The sequence below is a fragment of the Sebastes umbrosus genome, chromosome 17, assembly GCF_015220745.1.
Source record: "Sebastes umbrosus isolate fSebUmb1 chromosome 17, fSebUmb1.pri, whole genome shotgun sequence".
NCBI lineage: Eukaryota > Metazoa > Chordata > Actinopteri > Perciformes > Sebastidae > Sebastes > Sebastes umbrosus.
The window spans coordinates 23,963,024-23,986,517 of record NC_051285.1 but is presented as its reverse complement, the minus strand read 5'-3'; the positions used below and the strand labels follow the sequence as shown (position 1 = coordinate 23,986,517).

Below are 23,494 nucleotides of genomic sequence, written 5' to 3'. Positions count from 1 at the left end.
TTAGGCTGTTGAAGCTTCCCTTAAACTCCACCTGCTGCGGCTGCAATATTTGGTCATTAGGCTGCTGATCAAAAGTGAGCATGATCGGATATTGATTGCTCCAGTTGATTTGACTGTAATTTAGTGCTGACTGTCACTGACGTCACGATTCTTGTGGGGACTCTTACTTCTTCCGTGATGTCATGTTCGACGTCACACAGAAGGGCAGCAGTACTTCACGTTATTGGGCGGAGCTTATGTTCCATGTCATGTGGACGTCATGTTTGACGTTCCACGTGTGCTTACCAAAAAAGTTTACTTATAGGACCCATTTCTCTAATCTCTAACTCTGAAATCTCTTGTCAGACGCCAGAGACAAGGTTGTGACCTAGGCGGGTGCGGTCTACCCTCGCCACGGGCAAGTTCCTCTGTTCAACCCGAAAGGTTGAACAGAGGATCCGTGGCGAAACTGCCAGGCATGGACACACATATTGATCCCCTGGCTGGTAGGCGCGCGGGCCACAGCCATTGTTTTCAGAGTCTACATGCCAGGCATGGGCGACAGCTCCACTGGCAGGTAGACTCCAGGTGATATTCAGGGGTTCAGAGCGTTAGTAATTCGAAGAACGAGTTATAACTGGAGGGAACGAGATACTAACTGGAGGGAAAGAGATACTAACACGAGGGAAGAAGTTACTAACCGGAGAGAACGAATTAGTAACTGGAAGGAACGAGTTACTAACTCAGGGAACGAGTTAGTAACTGAGGGAAGAAGTTACTAACCGGAGAGAACGAGTTAGTAACTGGTAAGGAACGAGGTTACTAACTCGAGGGAACGAGTTAGTAACTGGAGGGAACGAGACACTAACTCGAGGGAACGAGTTAGTAACTGGAGGGAAGAAGTTACTAACCGGAGAGAACGAGTTAGTAAATGAAGGAACGAGTTACTAACTCGAGGAACGAGTTCGTAACTGGAGGGAACGAGACACTAACTCGAGGGAAAAGTTACTAACCGGAGGGAACGAGTTAGATACTAACTCGAGGGAACGAGATTACTAACTGGAGGGAACGAGTTAGTATCTCGAGGGAACGAGTTACTATAATATACTTTAATCTGCAACAATGCATATTCTTTTATAAATTGGACAAAGTTTTGGATGAAATCTTAATTTTCAAAGTAACCATACAGCAATAAAAAAAATGTAGTGGAGTAAAAAACTGCAAAATTGTCTTTTACAATATTTAAAATGTGGTGGAGCATATGATATAGTACATGTAAATACTCAAACGTGCAGGAAACCAGCAATGCTGATAAGAAAATGTTTTTAAAAAAATGTTTGATTGCAGTTTCAATGGTTTTTAATATGCTTGTTTTGTACACCAACAGGCCATTTACCAAACCATGCAGGGTCTGTTTTCAAATGCAAAAGACAGAGGACTCCTAAAAGCAGAGCGCAATCACTGCTTTTTGTTAAAGTCCAATAATGGAAAGAGAACTCCACTATGTGGCTGCTGCTGTCCCCTGGTGGTTGCTTAATGTTCTGCACTCAGGGTGATCAAGGCTTCCACAGATCATTTCATTTAGTAGAGTAGTAGAGTTTGGGGATCAAGCAGTGGTGGACATTAAGTACATTTACTCAAGCAATTTGAGGTATGTTTTAAACATTACACTATTCAATACTTTCCACTCTACTACATTTCAGACGGAAATATTATACTTATCGTTATAACACTGAAAGTTGTAATTTTGCATTTGCTGATTTACTTAGTGAATAGTATCACCTCTATACCTGGGATCCAGGGGCCTTTTTTCCTTCCCCAGCTGCTAGATGAGGAATAATGTAATGTCACTGTGGTCTAATGTACAGAAAGTATTCCAAATATAGAGAACATGATTCAGACATACTTTGTATATATACTTTATATACTTTATCTGCTGTAGCTTGTGAATTTTCCTCCTGGGGATCAATAAATGTTATCATAATATTACATCATAATTTATCTTTTTGGTATTATTTTGTATTATTAATCTGAATCTGCAAACTAACTAGGGTTATCAGACAAATGTAGTGGAGTAAAAGTACAATGTTCGCCTCCAAAATATAATGGAGTAGAAGTATAAAGTTAGCAGAAAAAAAACTCAAGTAAAGTACAAGTACCTGAAAATTGTACTTATGTACAGTACTTGATTAAATGTACTTAGTTACTTTCCACCACTGGTTGTATCACACTCACTGATGTCACTGAAGATGCCCTTTTTATCAGCTGTTGGTTCATGGCCTAATGTTTGTGTACTTGGAGATCAGTGACATAAAGTACACGAGAGCCCCTGGGGACACCCGTCAATCTCTAGATCTCCATCCTCCTAAATTCCTCACTAGTAGAGGTCAATTGTTTCAAAAGTCGCTTAAAGGGTCATTTAATTGCTGTCTTGTAATTGCTTTTCCCCATGTTGTCCATGTATCTGTTTTTTATTTATTTTTTTGTTTGTTCCCACTCACAATGTTGATTGGTTACGATTGCCCAGAAGTCTTTATAGATATTTAAATCAATATCCTCCTCACAAACACTAACCATACACTTCCACGCAACACACACACACACCACACACACATGTCTATTTTTTATATATTTACAGTATTTTTTATTGTTGTTATTATAAATTATAAATCTTGTCCAAATTGTTTGTTATCACTATTATGTAGTAATATTATTTCTTTATATTAATTTTGTCTCTAGTGGAGGCTTCAGATAAGCCCAGTGTTTGTTTTTTTGCCTCTTCCTGCACTGTATATATTAATTTATTTTTTTGTTATGTAGTTTTCAGTCACTTTTTATACTAGCTCTAATTGTGATTAAAGGTGAGACATTGTGGAAAACCTTTCATACATTTTATGAACCGGCCTGACTGTAGATCCCTGTGATCGGATAAGGATTGATGCTACCACCGTCACTCCTAGCTTATAATTTTGTATCATTGCTGGAGCAGGATGGTTGTGAATAGGGAGATAGAACAGGATGATGACTGAATTGTATACTTCTTTTTTTTTAATTGATTGTGTGTTTTTGTATGTGTATGTACTGTGTTGTGCGTATATGTATGTATATGTGTATACAGTATATACTATATGTATATATAAAAATATTAATTTTATTGTTTTTAATTTTACTTTTTTACTTGTGTATCTTCTTTTTACTTATTTATCTATTTTTTATATGTAATATTTTTTTCTCCTGTGTATATACTGGCTTATTTTATATTAATATTGAAATAAATTAATTATTTATTTTTAAAATATTTTTGAGAGTTACAAGTTCTTTTAACATGGTCATGGAGCATATATATATATATACTGTATATTTGTATTCTGGGGTATCGTTCCTATGCAGAGGTAGTTTAGTTTATTTATTGACTACACTGAGGGCGTTTTATATTTTTTAATAATATATTTATTTGTTGTGTTGAGTTGAATGTGCTACTTATTTTGTACTGTAATTACCTTGTGCCTTTTCTACCTTTTTTCTTTCTTCTAATGTACTTAGGTGCAAATGGCAAATAAAGTCTTGAATCTTGAAGTTAAGTTTCTTTGTACCGAGTAGTTATTATCGGGGACATTTGTGAATGTTTGTTCTGTTGTTTCAAAATGAACAAAAAACAATAAAAGAAAAAAGGTAAAAAAAAAGGTGAGAAATGATCTGGGGTGCCACCATTTAAACTGTCACCTGCATGTCACGCTGTACTATGCAATTTCCTTATATTCTGCAGCTTTGACAGATTTCAACTGAGTCCCGCCCCCCACCCTGGAAGACAGACAGGTAATACAACCAATAGAAACACGAGTTTTCAGTAGCAGACCCCGCCTTCACATGACGGACGTGAGTTTGAGCCAATCAGCAACCTCGGCGTCGTGCCTCCCAAACCGGAAACGGATTTCCGAACCAAGGAGTAGCAAGAATACTTTGTTTACGTCCCCGTTGGTTAGCTGACAGCTGTTGTTGTAGCGCTAAAAAGCCGTGTCTGCGTGTCTCTGGTGGTCGCCTGGAGCTTCGTGTACTTCATCCCGGTTGTTGTGGAGGTCGTGGATGTGATGTTTTGTTGAATGAGCCGCTAGATGCCCGACAGGAGGATGAACTCCATCACCGGTCGGGTCCTCGCCATCCCCGCCGCTTCTGTCACCAACTCTGGAGCTTCATCCTCCAGAGCCTTACACGTAGAGCTCACCTCCCAGCAGGTAAATGCGTAAAAAGCCTCTGAGCTCATGTTTAATACCAACATGCCTTCACATGACACACAGGGGAGCTTTGACTGTGTGTGTTATTTACTAGTTTCAGTTACAAACTGCTGCTTTGGAGGAGCAACGGCAGGCCTGGCAGGCTAGCTGGTTAGCTTGTAAACTGCTAGCTAATGTTAGCTTACTGGATATTAATGGAGCTGGTCTGACACCTTTAGACCAGGGTCAGCAACCTTTACTATCAAAAGAGACATTTTAGGGCGTATAAAAATTAAAAAAAATCTGTCTGGAGCTGCAAAACATTTGAGCATTGTGTACACAGTTTATAGTCTAAGTATATAGTATATAAGTCTAATGCAGTGAGAGCCAAGTGCAAATGTAGGACTGAGTATTAGGACCACATTGAGGGAAAAAACATCAGAGATTTACAGACTAAAGTAATATTATTAAGAGAAAAAAAGTTGTAATATTACAAGAATTAAGTCATAACTTTACGATAATAATTGTAGGCCCAATATAACATGTGTTGTTCTCCCTATCAAGATGTACACTGCTTTTAATTTATTGAAGTTGACATACATTGCACTCAGTTTCCTTAAGGTAACTTATTTTCACACCTCTGCTGTGACTGTGGAGCAACATACTGTGAGGTTCTCTACTGCAGATACTTGGATTATTGTCCTGAAGTGGTCTGATGTAGGCTTATAGCTGAAACAAGTCCAAGATTACCCCTGCTGCATATAGATGGTTGATGTGTGCAGATCAGGGGTTGGTTCTTGAAGCTGCACAATATACACATGATTCACAGTCTTAGAAGGACATCCAACAACATGGATAGCATGTTTCTAACTAACTAACTAACTATAACTGAAAATGACAGAGATGGTAATGTGAGTGTGTGTGTGAGGGGTCCATTTTACAGTCTGAGATCGGTAGCCCTAATGCAGGGGTCAGCAACCTTTACTATCAAAAGAGCCTTTTAGGCAAAACAAACCAAACAAAAAATCTGTCTGGAGCCGCAAAACATTTGAGCATGTGATGAAGGTAACACAGTTTATAGTTTTTAAGTATATAGTATATGAGTCTAATGCAGTGAGAGTCAAAGTGCAAATGTAGGACTGAGTATTAGGACCACATTGAGGGAAAAAACATCTGAGATTTAAGGAATAAAGTCATAATATTATGAGAAAAAGTTGTAATATTACAAGAATAAAGTCATAACACGTTAAATTACTACTTTATAATATTATGACTTTATTCTCGTAATATTATGACTTTATTCTTGAAATCTCAGATTCATTTTTTTTCGTCAATGTGGCCGTAATACTCCGTCGTAACGTCTTACCATAGACCTACAACAATGATAAATAAAAATGAAAATGTAAACAAAAAAACAGTTATTCATTTCCATGTTATAAATCCACAGGGAGCCACTGGAGAGGAGCTAAAGAGACACAGGTTGCTGACCCCTGCCCTAGACACACTAACACCAGTTTAGGCTGCTTGTAGGCATTTTTGAGTTTCAGTATGTTGGCCTATTTTGAGGATAGGTGTAATTCTACACGTTTAATTGTGTACGAAGCTAGCATGCTTCTGCTAATGGCAACTTAACTTATGTCAGCACGCAGGTGACAGCTCAGTTGAAGGTAAACTGTAGTCATTACTGTGTGATGTTATATTGTCTTATGCATGTTATTTTATTGGGATTTGAAAAATGTCTAGCATTAACTAATGAACTAACTTCATTTTGCTTCTGGGAAGCCTCAAAAAGTCATCTTCCATCCATTCATTCATTTGGAAACGACATGTACAAAGTTGACAGTTCATTCATTAGGGCTACCGATCTCAGACTGTAAAATGGACCGCTCACACACACTCACTCACACACACTCACATTACCATCTCTGTCATTTTCAGTTGTAGTTAGTTAGTTAGTTTGAAACATGCTATCCATGTTGTTGGATGTCTTTCTAAGACTGTGAATCATGTGAATATTGTGCAGCTTCAAGAACCAACCCCTGATTTGCACACAACATCAACCTTCTATATGCAGCAGGGGTATCTTGGACTTGTTTCAGCTATAAGCCTACATCAGACCACTTCAGGCCAATAATCCCAAGTATCTGCAGTAGAGAACCTCACAGTATGTTGCTCCACAGTCACAGCAGAGGTGTGAAAATAAGTTACCTTAAGGAAACTGAGTGCAACTTACGTCAAATTCATTAAATTAAAGCAGTGTATATATTGATAGGGAGAACAACACATGTTATATTGGGCCTACAATTATTATTTTTAAATTCTTGCACCAGTAACTAAATCTTTGACCCTTGTTCCTCTTTAAGTTTGCATTAGATTGTTAGATAATATAATTTAGATAATATATATATAGATAATGTGGTTGTCAATTCAAACATATGTGTCAACGTTTCAGTTCAATAAATATAGTTGACACATTCCATTGTTTTCCACATTAAGAATAGACTACTTAGATTTAGGCTAATGTTTAAATATTTGACATGCTGTATTTAATTTGGTGACATGCTTGTAGCATTAACTGAGGAAAAATATTGCTATAATAATTCTATATTTCTGTTAACATTCCAACCCGACTTGCTTTTTAAATGATCAGTTCACCCACATTGTAAACCCCCCCCCAAAAAAAACGTTATCTCAAATACCATGTGGTGTCTAACCATGTGAATAATTTCTGTTTTATGTGTCTGCCTCTGACTTTTCTGCCGCCACCCCAATACAATGGAGATGAATGGGCTTTTGTTTGTGCTCCTTAAAGCATTGAAAGCTTACATTTCAAAGATTTATTCGCAGTGAGATTCCATTTACTTCCATCATATTGGCTTGGCAGCAGACATCTCACAGATCTCAAAACATCAGCAAAAAAGAAATCTACTATACTAGATACTATTGCTATGGATAAGTAGAAAATAACATTGTCCCTTTGTATTTGGATGAACTGACCCTTTAAAATTTCCTCTGCATTTTTACTTTAGCTTTTACTTTATGTAAATTTCATATGCTATGTCACATGATTGATCTCACGTGGATATGATAAGGGCATGAGGCTGTGACTAATGCATTTCTTATTACTGCTTGCATGTACATTTTACATGGTAAACCTGTGTTTCTAGATTTCATTGATTGCATTTTTCCCCACACTCTTCTGTAACTCCACCATAAAACGTTGTCCTAGTAACATTGCTCTGTTGGCCCACTGGCTCACAGTACCAAAAGATAGACTGAGACGAAACTTAAGAGAGATGATTCATGTGGGAATTTTTAAGGAGGGCTTGTGACGTCTGTTAATAAAACCTGGTTTGAAAACTGTGAGTATTTATTAAAAAAACAACTTGAAACTAAGCCTTTAAAGCTGCAGGCAATACAAATAACCAACCCTCAACAAAATGCAAACACTGTGCATTGAGAGTGCTTGCTCTGGTGGTGAAGGGCTGTGTGATATGGACAAAATCAAATATCACTACATGTCTTAATCGGAAAAAATGCTCCATTCGCACTGAGGCCTAATTCAGAATATCCAAAAGAAATATGCTGTTTACATGACCCATATCAAATTTGGTATATTGTCATATTCGGAATAATAGTGGAATATGAGTGTGCACAGGTAAACTTTCTGACTAATCACAAGTGTTGGTTTTGAGCTCGCTTAGGAGAAATTGTAAATGTAATATAAAAACATTCAATGTAATGTAGAGATTCATTATTTTTATTAAATTCTGTTCATATTTTAGATTTTAGATTTTAGAAATGTGTGCTTATGTCTACTGTTAACTTTAATTCATAGTTGTTTGTGTTGTCTCAGCAATAATACAGAGTTACACAACCAAATATTTCACTCATAATATAATCTATTTTTGTGATTTCTTATTGAATTTATCTATGACCCAAAGACCAAGTAGAATGAAGTTACTTACAAGTAGAAAAGTACAATGTGTTTTCCTAAGGCAGCCATGAAATTCTGACCCAGAGTTGCAAAATGCTTGTCGGGTCAGTTAGCATGTACTGTATACTACTGTACTATTTCATGTTGTACTTTGCTCAACCTAGATACTCTTTTTGTGAGACTCTGTTCGCCAGATTTGCCAATAAGGCTTGTCCTAGCAGTTTGGAGAGTCTTGACTGTGCACATAATGGTGATAGCAATATCCTACACTCAGTTTTCAGTTTATTAGGTACATCTAGCTGAAACCAATAATATATCAATGAGAGTAGACAGTAGCACTAACTACAGCCTGCAGACTACAGACCACCAAGTTCAATCAACACTTGAACATCATAACCTTCAGGAAGGAAGGATTTATTAAATTCAGTAGTTTTAATTAGCTGAGTTTATATGAATTCTGTGTCAGGGTAATGTTTCATATACGGTATACTCAAATAATTTTGGGAATCCCCTAACTGCAACTGTTTTTAAGACAGAGCTTTGATTTAGTTTGTCCTGTCCAGTTTGTAAGGAAATGGGTGGTCTGAATGTTCATGCATTACAGATGTTCAGCAGAGGTCTTGTGACCAGCTAATCACTTTGTCACAGTAATCGCTTTGTCACATACCACCATCAGAGTTGTTTAATCACAGTGGTGAACTTATGGTGATCCTAACTTTGAACTTTGTCTAAGCTTTTAGTCACTAATAAGGGCTCTGGATATTAGTGTGGTTTTATTGTGGATAGCCCCACACATATAGTTTCATACTGCTCAATGTACTTACAACCATTTCTCTCTGCTTGTGGTCCACATTAGTCCATTCAGAAATATGCACTCACATTAAGGGGGGGTTAAATGTCCCTTGCGGAACAATCAATGTTTCTGTTTTTGAGGCCCCAGTCTTACAGGGAATCCCATGACCTTAGATTTAGTCTCAGTATGGCTGCAGGAAAGAGGTCACGCCTGCTGGTCAATAGAGAAGTTGTGCTGTTGTGGACGTGTTTGCCTGAAGCGGGAACTTGCCAAAAGACATCTGTGTGCTTCTTGTGTTCCACACACATTCACAGGGATTCTTTTGAATAATATTCAAACAATGCATATGTTACATGTTGTTGGATTGGTTTAGAGATTCACTAATGAGTCATGTACTGTTGGTATTGTACTTGTCTTTACTGTGCATCCCTGATATACTGACTTTTGTTTTAAAAGTCTGTGTGTGGAGCGCCTGTTAATAAATGATGGCTTTTCCGTAGTTGGCTCATTTGAGATTTGTATATTCTGTGGGAAATGATTTTTAGAGCGAAACATGTTGATACGCTTCTCATGTGACTGTCATGACTGACCATGCCTGCCGAGTTAACTGGCTGCTTAATTCTGCCATGAAGATGTCATGCCTCTATTATTTGAACTGCTGACATCTAGCAGACTGTCACAGCTGGTGGTGCCTCTGTGCATGATAAATAACTGCTATTTTTAAGCTCATTATATAGGATAGAAAATATGTTATTTCATTGACCTATAGGCATTGCTTTTCACCTGTCCTGGGACCCAGTCAGGATTCTGTGTCTTCAGAACAGCGTAGATAGCATTTGCCAACGACCATCACGTGATCAGAATGCAACTGAATACAACAGCCCCTGATATCTGTTTCTGTTTTCTGTATTTGTCCCCGCCAAACAGAGACGATTGCGTCACCTCCGGAGCATCGCCGCCAGAAACATTGTCAACAAGAATGGTTCCCCACTGCTGGACACTTACTTCACCCTCCACCTCTGCATAGGAGATCGCATATCTAGAGGTCAGTGTTACATACACACACCTTCCAGCCTGTCTCTCCTCCTCACATTCTTTTAGCAGCGTGTACACGAATGGTCCTTGGGCTACCTGGGTGGGGTCTCACTGCGCTCCTCATGTGAGTAGACGGGTAGACATGAGCCTCACAAGCATGGAAACGACTTCTGTGCACTACTGTATCCTGTCGATACAACTATATTTTATCAAAATATATCTTATCTATAGGCTACATAATCTACAAACTATCAGACTAGCCACAGGAAGTGTATTATATCATACTGTCGGTGATGTGTCAGTATTTTTGTTTCTGGTGCTCTGAACAGAGCTGACAGACGCCTGCCCGCTCCGCTCGCTCTCATCCCACCTCTGAAGCTCTGTACCCCCCTCTGTTTCCTCGCGGAAGGTGGTCGGTGTGTCAGCGGCACAGAGGTACCAGGGGAACACCTGTACAAAAAATATATATTTTTACGTTATTAAAATGTACCCAAATCACGAAAATGCAGGATATTACTACCGTCATTCCTGTAATCTTACGTCAGCTGTATTAGCCATTTGTTTACTATGTGTTTATTTACAAATAGAGCAGGGAAGCGACATCCGATCACAAGTGGTCACTCAGGACGCATGTGGAGACGCATTCTAATGCCAGGTGTGAACAGACGTACTTAGAGCTGTCCACTTGTGATCGGATCCCCCAAGATGCATGTTAATATGCCAGGTCTGAATAGGGCCTGTGTGAGAGCTGGCAGTGGGCTACGCTGCTCGGTCTGTTTTCTACAACTCATGTCGTACATGAAAAACATTTATTATCCACATTATATTTCTGTACCACTTTCCACCCCAAATGAGCTGATGTAGCTACTACATTGTCAAAATAGCTAAGGTGGTCATGACAAATATTAAAATCCAAATTGCTTTAATTGTTATTATATGATTTGTGATAGTTGAGTAATTAAGTGACAATTGTCAAGCCAAAGTGTGCTTGTCTCTATCAGGAAAATCCACCCTAAAATAGAAATTATATATAAGGGCTGTCAAAGTTAAGGCGTTAATAGCGCGTTCATCCAAATTAGTTTTAATGCCACTAATTTCTTTAAACACATGAACGCAACTTGCGATTTTGAAGTCATACCAAGTCGTTTCTAGCTTGTTGCGAAGAAGGCTAAATAACGCTCCAAACTTAAGCTAAATTTTGGTGAGGAAAAACTGGCATTTCCATTTTCACAGGGGTCCCTTAACCTCTGACCTCAAGATATGTGAATGAAAATGGGTTGGTTTGTGATGTTAATTGATTTACAATAATAAATATATACAATACATTTGCATAAAGCAGTATATTTGCCCACTCCCATGTTGATAAAATTATGAAATACTTGACAAATCTTCCTTTAAGGTACATTTTGAACAGAAAAAAGTGTGATTAATTGTGATTAACTATGGACAATCATGCGATTAATTGCAATTAAATATTTTTAACTGATGACAGCCCTATTACATACTTTGCAATGATTTTGGAAATGAAATTTAGTATCCTCTAAGACAAAATTTGTCTCCCTGAGCCCATAATGTTAATGGACATTGAACCGGTGAGCGACTCTGTTCTGTGGGAGTATTTATTTAAAGGTTATCCATTCAGATGCTTTTTTTAAACGTACCGCTCCCAGCTGTGAATCAGAACATGCCCATAATCCCTAAAAGTCACCTTGGTGCCCCTCGCTGTGTTTACTCTAGACGACATTATCACTACAGCCTTTGGTATCTGCTGTCAGCAGAAAACTGGTTTAGATTCACAAATTATAGTTGAGCTGAGCTTTTATAAATTGTATTTAGGGTATATTTAAACCAGTTGTTTTGTGTTTTGTTGTGTGAGAGTTTTCTACCCTCTTTTAATCAGCATTCTTGATGTCTTTTGTAGATTTTTACAAGAGTGAAGTCATACGAGACTCGCTGGTGAGTATACTTAATTAAACCTTCAACGATTCACGTCTGCCTCCTGGGATAGGATCAGGATGTTGTCATTAACCTGCAGTGTATGTTAGTACACTGGTCATTAAATGCAGTCAGTGCCACAATAAAGGAAGACGAGCTTCCTGTATTTTACCGATGCCAAGGCTGGCATTTATACCTGCCAGCCCCACATTTAACCACCTCTGGACTTGTTGTTTCACTATAAGCTTCCTTAAACTGGTTTTCAAACATCAAAACACAGTGACATGCTGTGAAAACATGCTTCATTGAATAAAAGGCAGACTTCCATCAACATGAATTGAATATGATATGTGCTGTTCCCTTACGCAACTTTCTCTCTAGGTCTGTAAGCATCAGTCATTAGTTGTGTAAATGACCCATGATTCTTTGGCTGTTCCTACTCTTATTTGCGTGGCAGATGCAGCTCTGCACGAAGCCACAGAGGCATCCCAAGGAGAGCAAGCCATTACCGTTGGGCTTGCTGCTGAGTCATGAGCTGACCTAAGCTGCTTTCCAGGCACACTGTTCAGTACCCTCGGCAGACAGACTGTATAATGCGCTGCAGGAGTCATGACTCCTCCTGTCATCCCTCCCAATCCCAACTTCCTCCTGTTGAACTTAACATCCTTGCTGGCATTCATTCTCTAGTATTCAGCCTCCGTCCCGTCAGCATTTGTTGAGGGAAACGTTTCCTGTTGGGCTTCCTGTTTTCATTCCAACCGCTTTACTCCTGTGCTTCCACTATTGACTCTCACTAGTTCTGCTTTCTACCCTCCCCCTACCTTGTGGATTGTACTTCTGCTTTTGACATTCCTCCTCTGCCCGACCTTGAAAGTGACCCGAAGAGCAAGAGATTTTCTCTCTGATTGAGGGAAATGGTACATAATTGAATGATGTAAATGGCTACAGTGCTTTGTAGAACCAGTGTTGTCAGTCTGGAAGTTCAAGGACGGAGAACAAACTATCGTAGGGATCAGTCTTTAAGGTTAACGTGGAACAGGTTGATTCAATTACTTTGCCATGTATAGGGATCACATGATGAGATTGCATTTGACAGAGGTACCACACATGTCTTGTATAGCTTCACTTTAAGCTTGACTGTGATTATTACTGAATTGAATAAATCAGTTATTGTGCTGATCAGCTGTTATGTCAGCTATTGATGTCCTCTTACTACACTGATTTATCCTCACCAAGTGACTGCCAATCCTCACGTGTATATGTGTGTGTGACAGAATCCAACTTGGCGGAGCCTGGACTTTGGCATGCTGCCGGACCTTCTGGACACCTCAGTGTCTTGCTTCGTGGTGAGGATCTGGGGAGGACAGGAGGAACAGTACCAGCTCCTCATAGAATGGAGGGTCAATCTGGATGGCCTCAGATACACGGGACAGCAGGTCAGCAACCACACATGTGTAAACTTTATTTGTATAGTATACAATGTTGTCACAAGGATCTGTGTGGTAGGAAGAGTGTACAGGCTGCAAAGGGACAGGTGCAAAGTTAAAATAAGGTGCAAAGTGTTCAGATCTTTACATGTGTTTTACAGTATTGTACAATTGCTTTGGCCCAGTTTTGACAACAGAGTTTCAATTTGGAAAACACTTTAAGGCAGGACTGGGCGATCTTGAGAAACTAGCAAGAGTACACCATTTTTAAAAATGATCCAGCCGAAAAAAACGGGCCCAGTTTTGTCAACTCTTTTCCAATGAAAGTAGCTAGCAGCACTAGCTCCAAAAGTCCCTAAATCTAGAGCGAAAGTCTCAAAGACAGCAACACTGATAGTCCGTCGCTTCAGGCCTCCCTCCAAAGCCACTCCCCCAAAATTATCATTCTGAACATAAACGTATCATAATGAACGTGAACGGCGAACATGGCTATTGTTAGTACTCACAGCTATCAAGCTAGCAGCTTGTGGAAGACTCCAGTAATGCCAAATGAGTGCACGGGCAGAGTACACACAGGCAGGCCGACAGGTAGCCCCTCCGTTCATTACATTCGGGCCGAATGAAATAGTTGGACGGGTTAATTACAGTGCTGTGACAGCCACAGATACCATATTTTTTTCTTTGTTTTTGCATTTTGAGTTAAGAGTTTTCCACATTGAAACTGTTTGTAGAAATGAGCCAAGGCAATCGCAAAATACAGTAAAAGAACTCAATGCTATTGTCATTCTTTATGCACATTGAGACTAGCTTCAAAGCTCGTAAACAGATAGCACATTCTCATGCACAGCCAGATGCCCGCTGTCCTTTGTTCTCTCCGTCTCAGTCCTTACAATGAGCCTCTACTCCCTCGCTTTGTCCACAGATTCGATCCAGGAATCCAAATGAGATAATATTTGGATTGAATGATGGCTACTATGCAGCTGACTTTGATCTCAAGGTACGGCCTCTTGTCAGTTTTCCAAAGCTTTTGCATCATAATGGAATACCCAGTCGTAATCTCATTAGCTTTATTCAGACGCTGTTTGGCCTCTGCACTGAAACACTCACATGTGGCTGTTGCAGGACCAGTCGGAGCGGAAGAAAAACAGTCTGCTTCAGGTCGACCAGAGTTCAGTCAGGAACTCCTACAGTGTGTTCTCTTTGCTCAGGTAAGATTCATGCCACGTAGCAGTATTACATCACATTATCATATCATTAGGACTCCACTTTCATCCAATTTATTGCATTATTACAAGCAGTCTTTTCTGTCATGTACAGACATTTTCTACAGTATATTAGATTTATTTGAACCCACGACTAGTATTCTTCAAATAGATCTTTTTATTTACTCTTTTTGCATAATTGGTCATGTGACTAGACTTCCTCCTGTTATGTTGCGTTGCATGTTTGTCTTTAGCATTTGTATTCCAGCAGATGGTGCCACAGGAAAGCTGACATTTTGACCCATTATCAGGGCAGCTCTTCTGGCCTCCAGCTTTACATAAAGTCACAAAGACTGTAGTCTACATTGTATTTGTTGGACATTATGGGACAAATATATAGAGCATTTTAAGCAGTAGAAACCCAAAACACAAGTATGAAACCGGAAAATTAGCAAGATATGTCCCATTTAAAGTACAGACTGTTGACTGTGAAAATTGATTGCAATACAAATTTACACCACAAGAAGGAGACAGAGATTTGCTGAGAGAGTTGCTTGTTAGAAGGGGAACCCTGCTGCAGTAATAAGAGCTTTAGACAACACATGGCAGTTCTGGCATCTGTTGACAAACATGGCAATGTTTGTTCCACATTTATATTTAAATGTGGTAGAATGTAAACGCTGCTTTCAGCATCACCAGGGCTTCCCCAGAGGGAAACCCTGTGGTCAGAGCCTTATCGCGTAACAACGCAATTACACCCATTTTTAACTAAATACAGTAAATGTATATCTGGAAGGTTCAAGTTTGACGCTTCCAAAAAAGATAAGGATCCTGTCATTATGAGATTCCGCTGACATTTTCCTACTATAAGAATTAAATAGGGGGACCTAAATGCGTCACAGGCCTTTGCAGTATCAAGAAAAGGGAGTTATGCCAAAGCCAGCTGAACTTAAACAGTGCTCCCTCATCTAGACGTGGTCATGGTTTTATGTTTATATGAGAGGATACCACTGCCTCCCCAGCAGCTTGGAGGAGAAAAGGCCCAGTTTTGAATCATAACTTTTATGACCTCTGCTCTTGCTTCTTCTATTATTGCAGCTTTCTTCCACATCCTCTTCTTCTATCCGCACCCAGTGGGACCTTGCTGAGTTTAACACAGTTACATTGATCCCCCTCTTCCCACACACTGCTCTGCCTGCAGCTCCTCACCCCTGTCAGAGTTTTTCCTTTGGCTCGGTGCACTCATATGCACATAGTTTATGATTATGTACTGTAGAATGATTCATCAGATACTGTACACTCCAACAGGGATTATTCCCCCCCCCCCCCCCCCCACCCCCCCCATGGTACATAACCATATATACCACTCAGTTTCTGACCCGCTGAGCTCTGCCTTTTTCAAAGAGCATTAACTCTGAAGCATTCGGGTGGAGTGCTGCTCGTGGAACCGTGCTTCGTGTTGAAATCTCTGCTTGTGTTACTGGCTCACCTACGTGGTTGCATGCTTTGATAAATGATATATAGTAGCCACCTTTAGATACCGCTGGCGCTGCACCATGCGTTGACTTTTTCATCATGTAATCTAATTTTTATGGTGCCTCTTCGAGAACATTTGGATAAAATGTCTCTTTTTGATACATATCCACAGGGGACACCCACAGTGTCTGATACTCTCACCCAACACTCTCCTGTTCTGCCTTGGCCCAGAGCAAGGCGTCTTTCTCAGTGCGGTGCTTTAACGGAAAAGGACGAGCACGCTTGCTAAGAACGCGCTGGTCTTGATTAATGACGGCAATTTGTCAGCAGATTCAGTCTGCTTCTCAGACCCGGTTGACAAGCTGACACACACGCAACACGCCTCAGATGGAGAGATGAAGAGGGAGAGTATACATCATCAATCAGCAAAGACTGAAATAGAGGCTGAGCCACATCTTACATACAGTAGAGCCGGGCCCCTGTCTGGGTAGAAAGAAAGAAAGCCAAGGAGACGGTGACGAAGATGATCCAGCTGTTCAACAACTACTGTTTTTTTGTAGACACTTTGCAGGTGCAAACATCCCTCGACTTTTCAAGTGCACTCCTCTGTCTTACCATGTCTGAGCAGTAAGAGAGGAAAGAAGACTTAATAGGATTAATGATAGAATTGACTTACTGTCATCACATTACTGAGTTACGTATTGGACCTAGTTGGATATTAACAAAAAGGAGAGGCGGAAAGTGACGGAGCGGTTTACTGTTCCAGTTTATAATGGCTAGAGGCCATCTTTCATTGGCTAATATGCTCTTGAACTTCACATTGAAGTGGTGTGTAAGAGGAAGTACTTGAGTGGCCCCACAGTTCTTACTCAGCTCTCTGAAAGCAAAGACTTATACACCTGCTTTTAGATTGTTTTAGGCCTGTCAAAGTTAACGCAACGCACATTCGTTTTAACGCCACTAATTTCTTTAACGCATTAACACAATCGATCTTTCCATCCATTGGTACCAACCATGTCGTACTAGCTTGTCGCAAAGGAGGCTAAATAACTCTCCAAACTTGCGCTAAATTTTGGTGACGAAAACTGTCATGGCCATTTACAAAGAGGTCCCTTGACATCTGACCTCAAGATATGTGAATGAAAATGGGTTCTATTGGTACCCTTCGAGTCTCCCCTTTACAGACATTCCCACTTCATGATAATCACATACAGTTTTGTGCAAGTCATAGTGAAGTCAGCACACTGACAGCTGTTGCCTGTTGGGCTTGAACTTGCCATGTTATGATTTGAGCATATTTTTATGCTAAATGCAGTACCTGTGATGGGTTCTGGGCAATATTTGTCATTGTTTTTTGTTGTTAATTGATTTCCAATTATAAATAAATACATACATTTGATAAAGAAAGCATATTTGCCCACTCCCATGTTGAAAAGATTATTAAATACTTGACAAATCTCCCTTTTAAGGTACATTTTTGAACAGATAAAAAATGTGCAATTAATTGTGATTAATCGTGATTATTCCTGGACAATCATGCGATATTAATCGCAATGAAATATTTGAATCGTTTGACATCCCTAGATTGTTTTATAATGACAACAAGACCATTGTAGATGCTGAATGTTGAAGTTTCAGGTATATTGTAACAGTGACCCATGTGCCACATGGCAAACATCATTCTTGGGGCACAACTTTCACAGTTCAGCACTGTGACATTGCAGATTAAACCCGTCTCAAACTCCTGGAGCCTAAAGGGGAAACTTTCCTTTCCCCTCCCATGATCAGAGCCATATGTTGCCGTGTTTCCTGATTTCCTTTTGTACGCTCCTATATGTGGAGTATGCATGTACGTACAGTATGTGTCAACAGAAGCAGTGCACAGCGACGGTGGAGCTCTGTGGGGGGTCTCTGATGCCACAGAGGCTGCTGAGGTGATAATGCTTTCCTGCAGGCAGCCCCTTAGGTCTGCTCGCCTGCTGGCTGGACGCTGCGGCCACAGCTCTCCGCCATGGGACGGTCTTGTGGTCCCGCGTTAAACAGGCAGCTGTATCGAGTCCACGGCTGACCTTGGGGTCTCAACCAGCAGCAACCAGACTACAGAAACAAACCGGCCTGAGCTTTAAATCACTGTGGAGAAATGGATGTGAGGATGCTCTAGTTTTCATTTCACACCTCTGGAGTGGACTTATGCAGAGTCAAGCAACCCTCATATACATGATTTAAGAGGAGCTTTAAGGTTGTTTTTTCAATTTAGGCAGTAGGCCTGCAACACCCCTTCTAGTGTTTTCCCAATTGTCCGGCTTCCAAATGATTTTTTTACACATTTTTTTGCATCTGCGTCGGCAATAGCCGTCGCCGGAGGCATAATGTTTTTGGGTTGTCCGTCCGTCGTATGGACGTACTGTACGTTCGGACCATTCTTGTGAACTCCTGGAGGGAATTTCTTCAAATTTGGCACAAACATCCACCTGGATTCCAGGATGAACTGATTAGATTTTGGTGGTCAAAGGTCAAGGTCACTGTGACCTCATGTCCGTCCCGTTCTCGAGATATCTCGGGAACGCCTTGAGCAAATTTCTTCAAATTTGGCACAAACATCCACTTGGAAGCAAGGATGAACTGATTAGATTTTGGTGGTCAAAGGTCAAGGTCACTGTGACCTCATGTCCGTCCCGTTCTCGAGATATCTCGGGAACGCCTTGAGCAAATTTCTTCAAATTTGGCACAAACATCCACTTGGAAGCAAGGATGAACTGATTAGATTTTGGTGGTCAAGGTCGCTGTGACCTCACAAAACACATTTTTGTCCATAACTCAATAATTTATATGCTAATTATGACAATTTCACAGAAATGTCCAATACGATAAAATGATGAAGGGATGATATTTTGGACAGACATGGATGTAAATGGCAACTTGACTGGTTGGCGGAGGCATACAACCGCGAGGCGGTAATTCTAGTTTCAATCTGAAAGTACATTATCTCAATGCTAAAACCTCAGACGTGTATTTTTCCAGCTTGTCTGCCTTCCCTTTTTCACTACCTGCCCAATTCTTCCTTGTTTTGCTATTTTTCTCTCACTCTCACCAGCGTCTGTGATACTTTCCTTGCCGTGCTATCTGTTGTTATCTCAGCTTGTTGATGTAGTGTTCATTACTCCCACCTATACCCTAAGCCTTCACCTCTCTTTGTGTTTTCTGGCTTCCCAAACAAAAGACAAGGCGTTGACTAGTAGAAATCCATATGAGATTTTTGTACATAAAACATAATTTGTAGCCAGGCTTTTTCATCATGTATTATTTGGCTAACTCCTCCAGACAGCTTAAGCAACCATGACTAACATTTTTAGATTTTTAATGTAAGACAAGGTCAAGAAGCTTATGCTCATGACTGGGCATCCAAACTTCTCTACAGAGTGCGTGACCCCTCTTTGACCCTTTTGGGACCAAACATATCTTTTCTCAGAATCTCTTTAGCTTCCTTGCATCTCTTTGGTAGTTGTCATGTAAACAGGGCTTTTAGCAACTCAGCAGATCCCCACAAAAAGCCTGGAGGAATAGAAGTGCATATGCAGGCGCGCTAAAGAAACTCAAGTAATCTTATCTTCCATTCTGGGAAAATGGAGACAATAGGGAAGTGAGGTGAATAACAAGTGGTTAAATGTGTTGACATTCTTTGGCAATGAGATACAGGCCGAATACAGAAGTTTTGTTTGTTGTGATTTTCCGACTCTGGTTTTGTCTGTTTTGTCCGTGGCAGAGGTGTGATAGTGGGACATTATGCTCAATTTGTTGTCCCAAAATGTCTCGGAGCTTGTTTTGAATCGCTTAATCGGCTGTCCTGTTCACCCCATTGTGTTTGAAACATGGCTGCTGGAAATGAATTCAGTGCAGTCATTAGTCCTTTATGCTTGTTTCCTCTGACCCAGGTTTGTTTGACAAGTGCATCGGGCACACTTGCATGCGATGAACAGCAAGAAGACTGGCCAGGCCATACAAGGTTCAATACATTTAAAATAATGCTTTGGTAAGAGGTAGCAGCCATTGTATATGTCTGCTGAGTTTGAACCAGTCGATTAATAGAGTGCTCAAGGGATGACGTATTTTTGTAGGCCAACCAGGAAGTTAGCATCGCCCTGGTACACTCAACAAAAAGCCAATGGGATTTTTCCTTTGGGTTTTGGATTATTGCAGGAAAAACACACGTTTATGGCACTTTTGTTCAGCAAGATAATCTTCACAAATGAACACCACTTTCAGGATTCAGGTACTGTGCATGCTGATTTATTGTCACTCACACTGGGACACTTGAATATAACAGAGCCATTGTTAGTTTTATTAGTTACACCTGTGCTTTTCCCACTATGACAAGTCAAATTGTCTGCTGTGAAAAAAGGTCTATTCGTCTGATTTGATTGCTAATTTTTCATAGGGGGGCACCATGTATGCATTATTGGCTGGCTGGTTTGCCAGATCCTACTCGTTGCCGCCACCTCCATCCTTCTTCTTCTTGGTCACACAAATGGTTTTGGAGTTGAGTCAAAGTATTTTTTTGTAACAGAAAACTCTGCAGTGATAAGGTCAAGGATTTGGAAGATTGTCTGCAAAGAAGAAAGACCAAAATGTTTAACGTAACCAACTTCAGCTGTTGCATAGTGATGTGAATTAGCATCTCGACATTCAAACCCCTCTGTTGAAGAAACAGTGGTCTACTTGATGTTTCCCCCCATAGTTTCTCTCAGAAGAACTACTCCTTGGTGTCTTCTTCAGATCCCAGGTCTTTCTCTGGATTATCTTTGTGAGCCAGATGACACATCTACATTTGCTGATTCCTTCTCAGCCCTGATTGCAAAACTGCGGATGCTGGACCACAACACAGCGTGTAAACCGGTGCAAATATTTATTTCAAGGTAATCAGTAAAGGTAAATGAACAGAAGACCTGGATCATAGAGGCTGCCAGGTCTGTATTGAAAGCACTTTTAAAAAATATGTGAGGTCATCAGTTTCATCCACTTCCATTAAGTTGATTGTAAATCGCTACATTTACCATTTTAGCTTTGTATTTTTCCTAAAGCCCCTATTAAAAACCTCTACAAGATGCCTTCTGTTTATCAAAAAATCTGGAAGTTTCAAAAGCGCAAGTTTCATCTGACACCCCTGCAGGATCTAGTGCCACGGTCAAAGGAGAGAATGTTATTGTTTTTCTGATGTTTATCTGCATCAAGGGTTGAGTGCACAGGCTTAGTCATAACTTCCTGCAGATCCCCTGAGGCAGAGTTGCAAGTTACCTCGAATGCCTCGGGAAAGGAAAGTTGTCATGGCTCGTGAGAAGGCGTTTTCTGGACAGTTGCCCAGCGATTAAACTGCTGCCTCAATGTGGGTGTAAGGTTGGGAACCCTGTCCCCTGTCGGTCCATAGGTTGTGATAGAGCCTGATGGGCAGGTGTTAGGCCAAGACTCAGGGAATGATAAGGGGGCAGACATGCGTGAAAAGGAGAGAGCAGATAACTATTCTCACCTGGGGGAAAAGACCATATCAGATTCTACCATCGCAATCACCTAAACACATGAAGCTGTCAAAACAGATTTGCCCCGATGTTCCAAAGGACTATCTCCAACTACTATCACAGTCACCTGAGACAGATTAAAAAAATGTGGGCAGAAAACATGTATCCTGTAGGACTCCTACCCAAAACTCTATTTACATCGTCATAGAAACCATTTGTTTTTCCACGTTTGGGTGCCGGGAAGAGGCAATAATCTCCAGAGGGACTGTGTGAGTTTCATAACATAAAAGGCTCCCTAGGATTTGTAAAATGACCCCACCAAGCCGGAAGCCACTAAAACCACTCAAGAGGCAATTTCTTGAACACTCAAAGCTAGTGCATACCCAAGGAAAACCCTATTCACATCACCCTCACGACCCAAACCGTAGGAGAGAAAGAACCATGCTAACAAGACGAGCTAATCACATCTTTATTTGGGATCCAGATAGTTGAGCCATTCTGTGTTCATCAAGAAAGAAACATAACCATTACTGTGCAATCCGACTCTCATGGCACACAAATGGCATTGAGACATTTAGCGAGAAGTGCTAATTCCCCCTTTTGTCTGTGCTCCATAACTCATTCCCACCATGTGGATTGTTGTCTGTAGCTATGTTGTTGGAGTCCCTCGGGATCCGTTGAGGGGATTTTTGTGTCTCTTTCTATTGAGACTTGAGACTTGAGAAAACACACTTGGCAGTGTGATTGATGGTCTAAATAACGCGCTGGCTTGTCATTTGTGTACTGGTGTTGCTGTTTCCCATTTCAGTGATGACAGTGACATGGCATTTGGCCCCCATCGTTGTGGTTTCAATGAATTATGTGGCCTTTTGACGGTTGTCTTCGCTTCCTGGGACTGATGGGTTCAGGTCTATCGGACAACTTTTCAACCCAACTTTTGATTATTAGAAAATACCAGTGATTAAACTTTGTGATATTTGTGGTTTGTGGTATTTAAGAACTTGATCAGTCTGGTCGAATGAACTGTAGACTTTTATTATTAGGAATGTTTTCAATATTGTTTATGTCCTTTGTTTAATGTCAGAACTCGTCATTAACTTTTACGGTCCAGGAGACTCCGCAGTCGGGCCGAAACAATGAAGATCAACCCCAGTAAATCAGAAAAAGAAACAAGGAGGGATAACAAACACACCGCACACAATGACTCTTCCACATGGGGACAATCATACTTCTTACGATTCCCTCCAAAACAGTCCACGCTAAATGAAATGAATTGCTGGTGTAGTCATAACACTGAGGCAGCCAGTCAATTTAGTGGCCTCTTGGAAGCACAGTTTCAACATGCGGTTGTTCTTGTGGTCCGGTGTGTGGTTACAAACAATGATCTGGATGGTGACTTTGTGCTCTCCTCCTCCTGCAGGCTTCACACGGCCCAGAGAGCCATCAAGCAGACCCAAGTGACGGTGCAGAAGATTGGGAAGGAGATCGAGGAGAAGCTCCGGACGACTGCGACATGCACAGAGCGGGTAAGCAGCGCAGTCAAACATCAGCAACAAGTTCCAACTCATCAGCAACTTTCCTTTAACCCTCTGAAACCCACAATAGACCCATTTTTGTCTTTTTTAGGAGGGTACAGGGGGTCTTTAGGGGGAGATAGCAGGTCAGCACTAAATGTCATATAGAAGTGGTGTACATCATCTGAAAGCTGGGAACCTGAAGATTAATTTGAGATGCAGCTCAGCACTGTGTGTCAACTTGTTCTAGTCATTAATAAGAAGTAAACATGAATTAATTAATTAAGATAAATTGTTAAGTGTATAAGGGCTAAGAACATTATGATTGAAGTATATGATGGTCATTCCCATGCTCAATTATGTCTCATAAGTTGTTGCAGCAATTTTTGGGTTGATGCCATTTGGCACAGATTTGGTGCTAAATTTAACTATTTTTTACCACTCAAAAAATTATAAAAATTATCAATAATCCCTC

General features: G+C 40.4%; 1 protein-coding gene and 1 long non-coding RNA gene across 3 annotated transcripts in view; both read left to right on the top strand.

Annotated features, from left to right (window-relative positions):
* The first annotated feature begins 591 nt into the window (after positions 1 to 591).
* On the top strand, positions 592 to 1,227 carry LOC119475239. Its single transcript, XR_005203745.1, has 2 exons — positions 592 to 713; positions 798 to 1,227. It is a non-coding gene; the product is annotated as an uncharacterized LOC119475239 (long non-coding RNA).
* Positions 1,228 to 3,600: 2,373 nt separating this feature from the next.
* uvrag (UV radiation resistance associated gene) overlaps positions 3,601 to 23,494 on the top strand; it is a 102,413-nt gene continuing 82,519 nt past the window's right edge. The window contains exons 1-7 of one of the 2 annotated variants that reach the window (XM_037748489.1): positions 3,601 to 4,211; positions 9,848 to 9,965; positions 11,877 to 11,911; positions 13,165 to 13,326; positions 14,240 to 14,314; positions 14,440 to 14,525; positions 22,926 to 23,031. In XM_037748489.1, the coding sequence (XP_037604417.1) occupies positions 4,092 to 4,211; positions 9,848 to 9,965; positions 11,877 to 11,911; positions 13,165 to 13,326; positions 14,240 to 14,314; positions 14,440 to 14,525; positions 22,926 to 23,031 (702 nt within the window). In that variant the 5' untranslated portion in view covers positions 3,601 to 4,091. The remainder of the gene's footprint in view (positions 4,212 to 9,847; positions 9,966 to 11,876; positions 11,912 to 13,164; positions 13,327 to 14,239; positions 14,315 to 14,439; positions 14,526 to 22,925; positions 23,032 to 23,494) is intronic. The other variant, XM_037748490.1, reaches the window with a different exon arrangement.